The following is a 15,002-nucleotide window of genomic DNA, read 5'->3' on the forward strand; positions in this document are numbered from 1 at the left end:
AACTTCAAATGAAAGCAGTCATCCACTCCTTCCACTCCTTAGAGATGATCCTCACCATCATCTGCATCTCTTGAGATACTCAAACATGGAGTTGTTAGATTTAACTCCAGTGACCCCATAAATATTACCCACAATCTTTTGTACTCACCTCCCTAATTTCCTTGTATCCCTGGTAATGTTCCTGTCAAGTTAATACACCAAAGTAATGTTCCTCTCTGGGTAGCAGAGCACTGATTTTGATTCTGACAGCTTTGCTCACTAATGACATGATCCAAGGGTACAGACTGTGGCTGGCTTGTGGCTTGGTCTTAGGTCAGGTTGTTTCTGGGTAGAAAGGGAAGTGGCATTATCTTTTGAGCTGGTTTGTACCCTGTACCTTTCAAAATGCAGCCTTGTTGGAGTCTGGTAATCATATGAATCCTAGAGTGGTTTGGGTTGGAGAGGACCTTAAAGCTCATCCAGTCCCAACCCCTGCCACAGCAGGGACCCCTTCCACTGGAGCAGCTGCTCCAAGCCCCTGTGTCCAACCTGGCCTTGAGCACTGCCAGGGATGGGGCAGCCACAGCTTCTCTGGGCACCCTGTGCCAGCGCCTCAGCACCCTCACAGGGAACAGCTTCTGCCTAAGAGCTCAGCTCAGTCTCCCCTGTTCTGGCAGGTTCAAGCCATTCCCCTTGGCCTGTCCCTACAGGCCCTTGTCCAAAGCTGCTCTCCAGCTTCCTTGTCACTCCTTTAGGCACTGGGAGACTGAATGAATGGAATCTATCAGATAATATTGCCCCTGAGCTTTAAAGGACAAAGATAGAGGGGTGGGTTGTCTGGCGGGTGGTCGAGCTGCTCTGGGCCACTTGCAGGGCATTGCTCCCACAGGACAGAACTGAGTAACAAGGACATTGTGCCATTATTAGTGGAAATCAGGGCAACACAAACAAATAAGCAATTTAAAAGTGCCCTGAGGGTGTCATGGGAGAAAAAGAAAATGGGATATGGAATTAGCCAAATGAAACGACTGAGCATTGGTAATAGGACAGTGGCTTTGCTACCAGTGAGCTCAGAGTTTGGAGTGGTGACCAGACAGCTCAGCCACAATGTTCTCTCGTGTTTGGGTCCAGAGAGACTGTCTTGTGAACAGGATGGTGACCCAGATGTCTTCAGATTTTGATCAAATGCACTAAGTTGTCTACCTACAAAGGAACCTCATGGGCAGCATCAGATGAACTACAGATGAACTTGAGTGAAGATAGTCCTGGCTTTCTGGATGAACCTGGAAAGCCTGCTATAAAGCCATAGATCTTTGCTGAACTGGTGTCTAACTCTTCTTTCTGACAACATCCAGCTCTTCTCTCCCCTCCTTCCATACGTCCTGGGCAGCTCTGTCATTCCCAGCCTGCCCATTTCCTTGAGGACTCTTCAGCAGAAGCTTTTTCCATGTCTTCTTGTCCCCCTTCCCATACCTTTCCCTGAACAATGCCAGAAGCTGGGCACACGGAGACATCTGAGAGTTTCTCTGTCTGAGAGGGGTTTCTGAGTAACTGGGATAGGTGGGAACGTGGATTTGTGCCTCACAAATCTCAAGACTCCCCTTCACATTGTTTTCTTATTATTCTTACTAGTTTCCCCAAAGTAAATAGCAACTTTAGATAAATTTGAAGAGAAATTGTGGTTTCCACCTCAAAATAACAATCTGCTCTAAAAATCTGAATCTTGCCTTGTCTTTTTTGGATACTTATTGCTCGTGAGTCTAATGTTCTGCAGAGCAGAGCTGAGTGCCTGGCTTGGTGATGTCAGCCTGATATCATCCGAACGGCAGTGCCAAGTTACATCATAAGTTCAGGAATTGCTGACAGCACACTGTATCCAACTCCAGATGGAGTATTTCCCCCTGGGACAAGGCTAATACCAAAACCTAGCACAAAAGTATCTGAGTCACTTGTAATAACTCCATCAGAGCTGGAGGTACAAAGAACAACTTCATCAAGCTGCTCTTGTCTTGCTGCCAAGCCGTGAAACGGATCCATGTGCTCTATAGGAGCAATTTAAAGATTCCTTCTCCAGATAAAGTGGTTTTGCCTCGAAGAAAACAGACCTGCTCTGCACAACAGCAGGGGCAGAATGTGCTGTGGCAGATCCCTGGTGCTGGAGACTGTGGCTTGTTGCTCACTGGTGGATGGAGAGGGGCACGTCCACACCTGAAGCTTCTCTCAAGTTCTGTTTGGGCTGTGTTTTGAGATACACAGCAACTGTTCTCTGCTGTTCATGCCAAGACTTTGTTATTGCACAGTGAGTTGTTCTCCTGGCACTACCTCCTTATGGAAAAGAAAGCTGCAAAATGAATGTTCCTGTTTTCCAGCCCAGAATCCCGGTCGCTGGTCCTTGGCTGACTTTGGCATATTCATCTTGTTCATGCTGGGCCACAGGAGCTCTCTGGCAAGCAGTAAAACTTCAAACAAAACCATTTCTCCCATCACCTTTCCTTGGCTTTTCCTATCTCTTCAACACACAGGTTTTGGAGAGCAGTAGCTGTTGGATGGCCATTGGTGGTGTCAGAAACAGGCTGATAGACTTGCAATTGGCCATGGTTGATAAGGAGTGCTAAAAGGCTTAAATGAGCAGGTCCTTCTAGAATCTTTTCCTGAAGTAGTTTGTTTGAGCTTTTGGGCTTGGACAGTTGGATGCCAGCCACTGGATAGTGCTGACCATTGGACACCAGCATGGGATTGAAGTGACAAGCAATGGAGTTGGGAGTTTAGGGATGTCAAAGTCGCTTTGGTTAGAAGGCTGGAGGTGCAGGGTACAGCTACAGTTGGAGCAACCACAGGGGTTATCTAGTCCAACCTTCTGTTCGAAGCACAGGCATGAATGAAGTCTGAATGTACCTCAGTGATGTCATCTCCTGGGGTCCAGTTGGACTGAACTCCCTCCTTCCACCCCTCATTGTTTCTCCATGGCTGAGGATATCTGCACAGGGCACAAGATGAGCTTGGAGAGCTTCCTCTCAGCAGCAGGCAGCAAACCCAGGTCATGAGCATGGAACCTTCCTGAAGCCATAAGGGCTGAAGGCTGAGTAGCACAGAAGCTTTTGAGGCTTCCCTTGAGTTGGAGCTGCAAAGGAAAGGCTGGAGCTATGTATCCTCACTGGTTGCTTTAACCCTGAGGAGCACAGTAGCAAAAAGACATCAGTCCAGGCTGAGTGGATTGTAAAGCAGAGTGGAGAAGGATATGCCCATGGATCAAACCATCCTCTTCCACTAGTCTTTTCCATTTCCTGGTGGACACCAAACACTTTGGTGATTTACAGTCATTTCATTGTTTCAAACCTAAGTCATTTTGACGTGAGATACCTCAAATTAACCTGCAACATCTCAAGTGCAGGCAGGTTTAGAAATAGAACCTCAGAGCCCTGCATACCAATCGCTTTGCCGTGCACATTAGACACCATCCTCCTTCTATATTTGTAGCTTACATTTAAAACCCACATGAATCTGATTATAGATTTTGCAGCATGTTCTACTTGTGGCAGCGAGATGATTTTTCCTTTTAACTCTTGCTATCTCTCAACCCCAAGAGAAGCAAACTCGACCGTAATGTGGAACAGAATAGAGAATTAGTTAAATCCCCCAACGTGAACAGTGTTGCAGTTGGAAACCCATCAACACCTCGTAATCAGCCATCCCACAGCACTGTACTTCAGAGGAAAAACAAGCTACGTCAGTTCGAAATAGACTCCCACCTTCTGCTCCAACTCCTACGAGAAGCAGCGGAGCATCGAGGCAGAGGAGCTGTGCTCAAGTGCACATAAAGTTAGGGAGAGGAGGAACTGAAAAGTCTAAAATTAATACCAAAAATGAGTCAAAAGCAGGTCCTGCACTTGGAACTATTTTCAGACGGAATGTGTCTTTTCTAACCCAACCATACTTGGAGTTAACGGTGCATTTTTGTCAGGGGAAGAGCTCTAAAGCTCTACCCACCTGTAATACTGTGAGCGTCTGTAACGCTGGAAATGAGAGATGGATTTGGATTTACACAAAGACCCTTGCAGGTGAATTATGCTGCTCTCTGCTTGTTTGGACAGAGAAGAGCCACAAATCTGCCTGACATCCAGTGGCTGGCAGTGATTTGGCAGTGCCTCCAGCTTCATCCCTTACTGGTTCTCATGTAGTCATGGTGGGATGAATCAAGGGCAGGTTGCAGAAGATCTTGTCAAGGCCCATATGCACCTAAAGACCTCTTATTTATCTGGACATTGTGCCCCTACTAAAACACACTCAGTCTTGTAACCTGTGGCGAAACCTGCAGGAGACACAGGGAGAGATGGTGACGGTTTCATGAGACAAGGCTCTACATTGTGGTTCCTATCCAGTTTCACCGTGTCTTAAAGAATATAGTAAAAGCTGACTGTCCCTATCAGCCTCTTTCCATAACGTTATGAGATCTTTTCTTGGAAGAGTTAACCTCTGAAATATACTCAGATAATAAGAGCTAGAACTGTACTGATCCAGCCTGATTTATGTACTGATCCAGCCTATTCTATGATTCTGTAAGTGTTCAAGGCCAGGTTGGATGGGCCTTGGAGCAAGCTGCTCTAGTGGAAGGTGTCCCTGCCCATGGCACGGGGCTTGGAACTGGATGAGCTTTAAGGTCTCTTCCAACCCAAACCGGTCTGATATTCCATGCTTTTCTTTGTTCATTTTGCCTGTTGTGAGATACGTTTGGCATTTCAGACACCATCCCTTGGGCACCCAGCAGAAGGACATACCTCCAGGTAGGAAACCCCCTGTGGTGAGCATGGCTCTTTCCCTTCACTGCTGTTCTCTGTCCTGCAGCTCTGACAGCAGCAGCCGGGCGAGGGAAGCTGGATGTGTGCCGGCTCCTCCTGGAGCAGGGAGCTGCTGTGGCACAGCCCAACCGCCGCGGGGTCGTTCCCCTCTTCAGCGCCGTCAGACAGGGCCACTGGCAGGTGAGTGGGTTCCTTACACTGTCAGTGTGGTCTAAAACATTGGGTCAGGGCATCCCTTCTGTCTTGTTGTAATATGGGTGGAGAACGCAAGCCCAAACTGTTCTGGAAACTGGTGGGAGTGAGAAGAAGTGATATTGATGCTTCAAACACCCTGAGCACCTTGTGTGTAAGTCCTGTGTTATCTCACTATTTGGGAAGCAAATAGGGTGCTCTTGACTTAAGAGGTCATTTCTCCTGTCTTTATATCTCTGTTGTTTCTCGTGTACCCCAGCAGTAATCTCAGAGGGCACCATGCCTTGGTGGGGTGAGTTTTCAAGGCAGCAGGTCTGCTCTTCCTTGGCCTCAGCTTGGTCTCTACATAAAACGTGTTCTCACTTTGTGTGTTGCAGATTGTAGATCTCTTGCTCACGCACGGTGCTGATGTGAACATGGCAGACAAGCAGGGCCGGACACCACTGATGATGGCTGCATCTGAGGGACATCTGAGTACAGTGGAGTTCCTGCTTGCACAAGGTTAGAGCGAGTGCTTGGAAGGGTCTTGGAGACTGGCCCCGACGAGTCCCACCACACTGTGTTCTGCACACTGGAGTTTGTCACGTCGGGGTGGTGGCTGGGGCAATGGGAGATGTTCTCAGCATTGAATCCAGCTTATTGGAGATGTTCTCAGCACTGAATCCAACTTATTGGAGAGAAAGACTAGAACAGTCTGAGTGTTAATGTGGTGCATTTTGTTGTCTGTGTTTGGTGCTCACAGTCTCAAAACCACACAGTTGAGTTAGGAATAACATGAGTGCCTTGTGCATTAAGAGTATGCCCTTGAACCATGATTGGAGCTTTCCCCAGTCAATAAGTGATGTGATTAAAAAGGGGAAGTTCAGGTTGGATATAAGGAAGTTCTTCCCTGTGAGGGTGCTGAGGCGCTGGCACAGGGTGCCCAGAGAAGCTGTGGCTGCCCCATCCCTGGCAGTGCTCAAGGCCAGGTTGGACACAGGGGCTTGGAGCAGCTGCTCCAGTGGAAGGGGTCCCTGCCCGTGGCAGGGGTTGGAGCTGGATGGTCTTAAGGTCCTTTCCAACCCAAGCCATTCTACAATTCTATGACTGAAGTGTGAGCATCACCATGGAACAGGCAGGCAAGACTCCAGCCCAGAGCCGGAGCTTGGGATATGTTTTAACAAGTCTACTTTTAGTGCTAGTATTGTTGCCCATGTCTTTGACACCAACATCAGCAGGAGGGGAAGACCCTGACACAGTCAAAGATTTAAAGTATTTGCTGAAAATGGGATAGAATTGGTTTGAAGATAGTCTGCTCTCCAGCTTTGCACTCACACAGTCATTTTGTTCAGTACTTTCAGTGTAATAACTCTGCTTCAGGAGGAGTTACTCAGCCAACAGGAACATGTTTCAGTTTTACTCATTTCTGCTGTGCATATTTGAGGTGAGTCAGAGCAGTGCACTGCCTCCAGCCTGTGAACATGATTATTCTGTATTCCTGTAGTTCCATATAGGGTTTTTTTCCCCTTTTTTTTTTACAAATAACCCATGGGAGGTTTTTGTTTGTTCAGGTAATTTTCCATTAATTTTTGGCTACCTGGTAGCTGTAAGAGCCTTTCTTCACTGTAAAACTGCCAGGCTTCCAAGAACAAGCTTCTCATTCTCTGTCTGTCCTGAGCCCCAGGCCAGTGGGATCCTTGCTGTCCCCTGCATAGGGATGTCTGTAACCTGCACAGGGATGTGACAAAGATCACTTTGAGGCAGGAGTTTCTTAGGAACTGATTCAGTTAAACCTTTTCTGATGTTCATAATGCTTCCCTAGTGCTTCAGACACTGAGAACCCAAGAAGTCAAAAGAAAACCGTCTTTTTTACTTTAAAAAGACCATTCTTCTAAATAGCTTCATAAAGGCCCCTAAATAGTCTATAACACATGGTCCTGAAAAGTTAAGACAAGCCTGGGCAGAGTACAATGATAGATGATGTATTTTAATTAAAAGGCCTTTGACGATCCCATTCAATGTTTCATTAAAATCAAAGCATATGAATCATAAGCCATAAGCATTAATTAGTGTGTTGCAAAGCAAATCTAATTTGGCTGTACTTGATTAACACAGGTAGCGTTTGTAAACACTTTTTATTAACAGAGTTGCAATCATCAATCAATTTGAAATCCAGGTTTTGAGAGGTACCTGCTGCTCTCACTGAACACCCAACAGTAACACACATGTGAATGGGGAGTTAAACTTCCCTGGCTGCAGCTCTGCTAAAGCTCAGACATGGATCTATGTTACACAGTCATGGAATGGTTTGGGTTGGAAGGGACCTGAAAGCTCCTCCAGCTCCAACCCCTGCCACGGGTAGGGACCCCTTCCACTGGAGCAGCTGCTCCAAGCCCCTGTGTCCAACCTGGCCTTGAGCACTGCCAGGGATGGGGCAGCCACAGCTTCTCTGGGCACCCTGTGCCAGCGCCTCAGCACTCTCACAGGGAACAGCTTCTGCCTAAGAGCTCAGCTCAGTCTCCCCTCTCTTGGGCAGGTTCAAGCCATTCCCCTTGGCCTGTCCCTCCAGCCCTTGTCCCAAGCCCCTCTCCAGGTTTCCTGCAGCCCCTTTAGGCACTGGAGCTGCTCTCAGGTCTCCCCTTCAGGAGCCTTCTCTTGTCCAGGCTGCCCCAGCCCAGCTCTCTCAGCCTGGCTCCAGAGCAGAGCTGCTTCAGCCCTTTCACAAAGCTAAATTCCTGATGGTTGTTCCATTTGGAGAGAGCTGGATTCTGAATCTCATTTTCCTACAAGAATCATTCCCTTGATGTTTTTGCTGCCTTGGCATATGTGGTACATGTGAATGCTGCTCCTTGCTGGCTGCCTTGTGCCTCTGACACTCCTGCATTTAGCCAGTTCATAGGGAAGCAGCTCAGCCCTTCTCAGAAGCAAGCTTTACCCAGACAAATGTTTCCCACTGCAGCAGGGATCAATCCCATGAGGTCACCTTAAGCCTCTTGCCCTCAAAACCATCCATTCTTTTCCTGTCTGACTGCCTTAATGCTAAATAAGTCAGACATCCCTGAAGGAGCAAAAGATGCCTTCAGGGTCAGGCAGAGGTTCTGCTGGGAGCCACGGCAGCATCTGGAGCTCATGCCAGGGCTGCCTTGGAGGAGTGCTTTGGCATTTCTCTTTGTCCACTCACTTTAGACCATCAGCTTGTATTGCTGCAGTGGTACCCTCAAGTCTGTGCATGTCACAGTGTGTAAGGGTGCATCTCTGCCACTGGACTGGGAAAAGAGTGGGAAGGTCGAGTGGTGATGTGGCTTCCCAGCCTGCCCTCTTATTGCAGGAGCTGTCTTACCTGCTCCACGAGAGTCAGAGGGAAAACACAGGGAAGACTTTGACAGTTCGATGGCAAGAAAATAGCTGGTACAAATAAGGAATGAAATGAGACATTATCCTGCTTTGCTGAGCAAAAGTTGGCCTTGGGCATTGAGGAGCTTTCACAGAGCTTCAGAAGGGTTCCTGGGTGCAGTGTGGGCAATGTGGGAGAAGGCTGGCAAGAATTCAGGTGTTTATGTTACACAATCATGGAATGGTTTGGGTTGGAAGGGACCTTAAAGCTCCTCCAGCTCCAACCCCTGCCATGGGCAGGGACCCCTTCCACTGGAGCAGCTGCTCCAAGCCCCTGTGTCCAACCTGGCCTTGAGCACTGCCAGGGATGGGGCAGCCACAGCTTCTCTGGGCACCCTGTGCCAGCACCTTACCACTTTCATAGTGTCATATTGGCATCCTGTAGCCTGTACCAATGCCCCTCTGTGTCACACTGCATTGTCCCAGTGTCATTTCCCACCTCCATGGGAGGCATGCAGTGAGCAGGATGCTGCAAGAGCACTGGGAGCTCTGGGTGGAGGTTTCAGAACATCTCCCAAGCAACTGCTCCTGTGTCGTGCTCCTCCACAACACAGAGCTGTGCAGGAGGGAGGACCTGTCAGCTTGCTGTCAGCGGGGCGATGGGTGCGAACCGGGGGCTATGGCAGCTCCCATGAACAGGAAGGATCAGGCAATTCACATTACTCCCCCACTTGCTGAGCTTTCTGGAGCCAGGGAAGGTCTCATGCTGGGTGGTTTAGACTTTACCTACAGGATTAAAACACTGCAGGAGCAATTCAGCCCAGCCCCTGGCAGGAGCATCCTGCAGGTATTCACAGTGCCTCGGAGGAGCAGAGCTTGTATGGATCTCTTCTGCATGCTTGAGAGCCAGAGCCCTGCCTGTGCCATGGCAACCGGAGCTGTCTTCGTGCCATGAAGAGGAGTGTTCACTTCATGCTGCTGTTCAGATCTCAGATGCGTTTCCATATGCTGTATGAAGCAACACTGACCCGTTGGTATGGCAGCGCCCAGTTCTTCATCCAAGAAAACGTCAAGTCCCTCTCTCCTTGGCTTGCAGTTGGCAGCAGTTTATCCCACAGCGTTGTATTTATATTGGGTAAAGTTCAGGGAGAAATGCTGCTGGAAATTGTGTCAATTTGGGTAAAGGGGAGGGGAGCGAAGCAGGGAAAATACATGCTTTTTATAGGAGAACTGAGCTGCATTGACTTGGTTCCCCTTGGTGTACCATGACCTGCTGAAACAGCAAAATGGCCTTCGTCTCTGACTCACATGAGCTAGGATGGGGTTTGATAAGAAATAACCAGTGAGAAAGAAAGATTGATGTCTCAGCTGAGGGATGTCAAACCCTCCCTGCTGCTCAGAAGATGTTTGCCAGCAAAGCCTACGGAGCTAGGTGTGAAAAAGTTTGCAGTTGGGTGTGAATAAACTCATTTTCCACAGCTTCTCTCAGTGCATTTGCAGTTGCTGTGGAGGGAAGAGCTGCAATAAAGTGATTAATAATGATGTACAGAGCTCTCTAAGAATAAGCTGTCATCACTAAGTGGATGCTTTGTTGTATTGTGATGCTCAACAACAGAGAGCTCAAGCGAGCTAATGCTTGTTCTTCCATAGAATCCCAGGTTGGTTTGGGCTGCAAAGGACTTTAAAGCTCATCCAGCTCCAGCCGCTTGCCATGGGCAGGGACACCTTCCACTAGAGCAGGTTGCTCCAAGCCCCTTCCAACCTGGCCTTGAACAGTGCCAGGGATGGGGCAGCCACAGCTTCTCTTCTTCTTCCAGGTGCTTCCATTTCTCTGATGGACAAGGAGGGTTTGACAGCCCTCAGCTGGGCTTGTCTGAAGGGACACCTCTCCGTGGTGCGGTCCCTGGTGGAGAATGGAGCTGCCACTGACCATGCAGATAAGAATGGACGCACTCCCCTGGACCTGGCAGCGTTCTATGGTGATGCGGAGGTGGTAAGTAACATGTGCAGAAGACAACAGGCAGTTGGTGTAGAAGCCCTAAAATGGTACAGTTCAGCTTGATGTAGCAGTAAGTGTATAGAGTCATGGCTCTCCATAGAATCCATAGAAACCATACACTCACCCAATGGTTTGGGTTGGAAGGGACCTTAAAGCTCATCCAGCTCCAACCCCTGCCATGGGCAGGGACCCATTGCACTGGAGCAGCTGCTCCAAGCCCCTGTGTCCAACCTGGCCTTGAGCACTGCCAGGGATGGGGCAGCCACAGCTTCTCTGGGCACCCTGTGCCAGCGCCTCAGCACCCTCACAGGGAAGAGCTTCTTCCTCATATCCAGCCTGAACTTCCCCTATTTAAGGTTGACCCCATCACCCCTTGTCCTATTGCTACAGTCCCTAATGAAGAGTCCGTCCTCAGCATCCCTATAGGCCCCCTTCAGACACTGGAAGCTGCTCTGAGGCCTCCACACAGCTTCTCTTCTTCAGGCTGAACAGCCCCAGTTTTCTCAGCCTGTCTTCACACGGGAGGTGCTCCAGCCCCTGAGCATCCTCATGATCTCCTGTGGACTTGCTCCCACAGTTCCATATCCTTCTGATGTGCAGGTGCTTACATTCTTATGTCCTTCCATACCTGCAGGCCCTTCCACAGAGGGCAACACATGAGTCTGATGTACCCTCAGAACCCCCAGGGGTGGTTTCAGCCCAAGCAGTGAACTGACCATTGGGTTTCTTGTTGCAGGTTCAGTTTCTGGTGGACCATGGGGCCATGATTGAGCACGTTGACTACAGTGGGATGCGCCCTCTCGACAGGGCAGTGGGATGCCGCAACACCTCGGTGGTCGTCACTCTCCTGAAGAAAGGAGCAAAGATAGGTATGGACAAGGGGACAATCTGGTGGCTCCCAGCAGTGGGGCTGGCTTCCTAGAACATACAACACCAAGGCAGCTTCAGCCCAACTGCTGCTTTGGACTTGGAAAGCAGCCGGCGAGTGGTGGCTGCCTTGTTCTCTTGGTTAAAAAGGGGGATATATACATATATATATATATTGCTGTCGTATTACCTAGCAAAGTTAATCAATAAACCACTGTTTCTTTGGCAAGGTCCTTCCTCTGGTAATGCTTTTTCTATCTTTACTAGTCTGAGTCAGCAAACGTACTCTGTCCATGCATTGCTGTGAGCTGCTGCGGTCACTCGCTCTGTGTATGCTTCCAGATTCAGTGGTACCTGCACTGCGCCACACAGCCGCTCACGTTACGTTGTCCTGTGAAAGGGGATGTTGCTGGTGCATTGGCTTCTTTGCTGCCTGCCTCTCACAGCTGCTTTTTGTTTCCTTTCTTTTTCTTTTTTTTCACCTTCATACATTTTTTTTCTCCCCTCTCTCCTACAACTTTTTGTTTTCTCCTTTCTTTGAAGGTTGTCAGACGTTACCGAGTCGCCCACGAGGTATATCTCATTGCTGTCAGCATCAGCTTCGATCTGATAGCTTTGTCAGCCTTGCTTTCTCCTGTTTGATTTAGCCTGCATGCATCCCCAACACCTCTAATCTTTTAATTTACCTCACCTTCAAATAATTTTTTTAATGACTGTTGCAGAGAATAACTTGAACTCAAAAACTAACTTCCTTCCCCCAAAACGTACTGAATCTACTCATAGAGTATCATTGACTTATTCTTCACCCACACTAATGAGTTATCCCCAGATTTTTGTCACCCTTTCCGTCCCAGTATTAGTCCTTGAGATAACAACTGGCTCTGCACAGACAGAGCCAGCGTGGCCCCAGCCCAAGCGACAGCTCCGGCAGCACTTAGACATGACCTTCCCTTTGTCGTATTTCCCACCTCAATGGGTTTTCTCCTCTAGTGTTTCCCATCATGTGAAGCTGGAAATCACAGCCCACTTAAACACCTATCGCCAGCCCAGCTGCAGATTTCCTGCTGCACTTCCGTGATTCTCACTTAGAAAAGCTTCGATGTAACCGCTCTGATTTTGCCTTTTGAACATGCTTTGTTTCCCAAACTCCACCCCTGCTGGTTCCACAATCAGCACTGCCCTCTTGTGGAAATGGCTCCCAGCATTCCCAGACCATTGTGGGAGTGGCGATTGGGATTAGCCTTAATGACTGCAAAGGAAAACCATTGTAATGTGGATGCCGTTCATTTAAGAGTGAGAGGAATTGCCAGCTCAATCATTTGGAGCACTCAGCCCTTTGACCATGCCAAGTTGTTCTCTCCAGCAGAAATTCCCACCCCAGGATATTTTTTCCACCCAGCTTCCTACCACCCTTGCATTGTATGAGTTTTTTACCCATCATGCATCCTGTACACTACAGGTCCAGCAACATGGGCGATGGCAACCTCCAAACCTGACATCATGATCATCCTCTTGAGCAAGCTGATGGAAGAGGGAGACATGTTTTATAAGGTGAGAAGAGTGTTTTGGGAAAGAAGTGAACAGATGCAGCCAATGGGAGGTTTTGACTGAGCAATGCTGCTGCATTAACCCATGGCAAGTAAAAGCTACTGCTCACAGCATCCCTTGTGTTGCAAACTGGTTCTGGTTAGCAGGGTTGAGGAGGGGAGGGTTTGATTGCCCAAATCTGTAACGAAGCTGAAGCAAAGCCAAAGTCTCTCTGCATTCTGGACTTGAGCCAGTGCTTCATTTCCTCTCTGAAAGCACCAGAACCCCAGTGTTTGTTCAGTGTTGATGTCATTGCATCGGGTCTGGTGGTGTTGTCATTACCTAGCAAGCTCACACAACACCATAGTGGATCCCAGAAGTTGGGGATCCACTTTTTGCCTTGCACACAGGTTGTCAGGGTGCAGATGGCTTTGTCGTGTCCTTCAGCCTGTGGGAGATGTTCCACCAGTGCACTTGGAGTGTCATCTTTGCTGTTTATTTTAAGCTGATCTTTAAAACCTGGAGATCTGCACACACACACACACACACAAAATGTGCAAGTACAACAATGAGTCACTGTTAGGCTCTAAGGGTGAAGCAGAAAATATGCAAAGTTGGCATTGTAACTGGAGTTATCTGCCAGAGATATGTGATACAGCTGAGAAACCTGAGTCTACAGGCTTTTAAAGCTTACTATTCGTAGCTGCACAATGTATGTCTGGGTCACCATGAGTTGCACGTGTCCCAGATCCCATTGTGCCCTCTTTCTTTCACCCTGGCTTCCAAGGCTGCCCCTCCCCAGGGTATCCCAAAAATAGGTGTCCACAATAGCAAAGATGAGTCACCCTTTGAAGGTGACTGTCATGGCCTAATAACTATAAAAGGAACCCCATTGACAGGCTTAGGTGTAGACACCTGATTTTTAGACATCTAAAGGCCAAGGAGATGATTTCAACCCATTTGTTCAACTTCAGAACCATATCACTGCCATAACGTTTTATCTTTGCTATTGCAGGGGCTTTGCTGAGCCCCAGGAACTCCACCCAGAGTCCCATACTTTATATTCTTTACCCTCCCTGGTGCTTATTAAGCTTTGGATGCAGGGTGTTCTCCAGAAGTGCATGACTGATCCCCCAGCTCAAAAGACAATCCAGAAACCAGACGGGGTTGTATCAAGTTAGCACAATCTCTGCTGGGTTTCCCACTGTAGCATGACAAGTCTGTACCAAGGGGGAGAACTCAACTTGCACAAGGCATCTGCATTTCCAGATCAGATGTTCCCTTGTTCTGGCTTTCCTTTCTAGAAAAGAGCTGAATAGTGAAGTCACGTTACTGTGACATTCATGAGCATAGCGAGTGAGTTCTCTGCAGTGAAGTCAGCTCAACCCAAGGATGTGTTTTGACCTGTTCTCCCTCTATTAGAAAGGTAAAGTGAAAGAGGCTGCCCAGCGCTACCAGTATGCCCTGAAGAAATTCCCAAGGGAAGGGTTTGGAGAAGACCTGAAAACCTTCCGGGAGCTGAAGGTCTCACTCCTGCTCAACCTGTCCCGATGTCGAAGGAAAATGAACGTAAGTCTTCTCCCTCTTTGTGGCCTTAAGCACAGGGTGCCGGTTTTCTTGGACAGGGGAGGTTCAGGTTGGACCTAAGGAAGGATTTCTTTGCTGTGAGGGTGCTGAGGCACTGGCAAAGGGTGCCCAGAGCAGTGGTAAATGTTCCATCCCTGGCAGGCTGGACAGAGCCTTGGGCAACCTGGTCTAGTGTGAGGTGTCCCTGCCCATGGCAGGGGTTGGAACTGGATGATCTTAAGGTGCTTTTCAGTCCAAACCATTCTGTGACTCTCCTGTGCACAGAGACCTGTCCATCCTGTAATCACGCTTTGACCGCAGAGGTCTCCCCTCTGTGTTAAGCTGGTTGTCCTCCACCCAGCACTGACATGTTCTCATTCAAGAGAAGTGATGGTTTAATACGTATTTCTGGTGATTAAAAATTCATTGCTGTGTTTATAGCTTTTTGAATTTTTTATTGCTCCCTTTTGATGATGATGTGCACTGGGGGGGAGGCATTTTCCAGCTTTCTAGGCCAGGAGGAGCCAGGAAATGTGCTCCTCTGAATGCTGATCTCAAATGAAGGAGCATATGCTTAGGGGGCTGGTGCTTCCCCAGGGCACTGACTCATCCAGAAGCACCCACACACACTCCTTCTGCTCCCAGAACTGCCACATCACTGTCACTCTCCCCATTCCCATCCAGCAGCATCTAGCAAGCAGCTCCTGCAGTGTGGCTGTTCCTCCAGCAGACAAGTGCTACCTCCTCCTTGCTCTGCATGCAGG

At 48.6% G+C, this 15,002-nt stretch overlaps 1 protein-coding gene across 1 annotated transcript in view; it reads left to right on the forward strand.

Annotated features, from left to right (window-relative positions):
* Positions 1 to 15,002, forward strand: part of TANC2 (tetratricopeptide repeat, ankyrin repeat and coiled-coil containing 2) — a 210,615-nt gene that overhangs the window by 189,258 nt on the left and 6,355 nt on the right. The window contains exons 21-26 of the mRNA XM_034070068.1: positions 4,822 to 4,955; positions 5,345 to 5,468; positions 10,097 to 10,272; positions 11,015 to 11,147; positions 12,605 to 12,696; positions 14,095 to 14,241. Of these exons, the coding sequence (XP_033925959.1) occupies positions 4,822 to 4,955; positions 5,345 to 5,468; positions 10,097 to 10,272; positions 11,015 to 11,147; positions 12,605 to 12,696; positions 14,095 to 14,241 (806 nt within the window). The remainder of the gene's footprint in view (positions 1 to 4,821; positions 4,956 to 5,344; positions 5,469 to 10,096; positions 10,273 to 11,014; positions 11,148 to 12,604; positions 12,697 to 14,094; positions 14,242 to 15,002) is intronic.

The sequence above is a fragment of the Melopsittacus undulatus genome, chromosome 17 (assembly GCF_012275295.1).
Source record: "Melopsittacus undulatus isolate bMelUnd1 chromosome 17, bMelUnd1.mat.Z, whole genome shotgun sequence".
Taxonomy (NCBI): domain Eukaryota; kingdom Metazoa; phylum Chordata; class Aves; order Psittaciformes; family Psittaculidae; genus Melopsittacus; species Melopsittacus undulatus.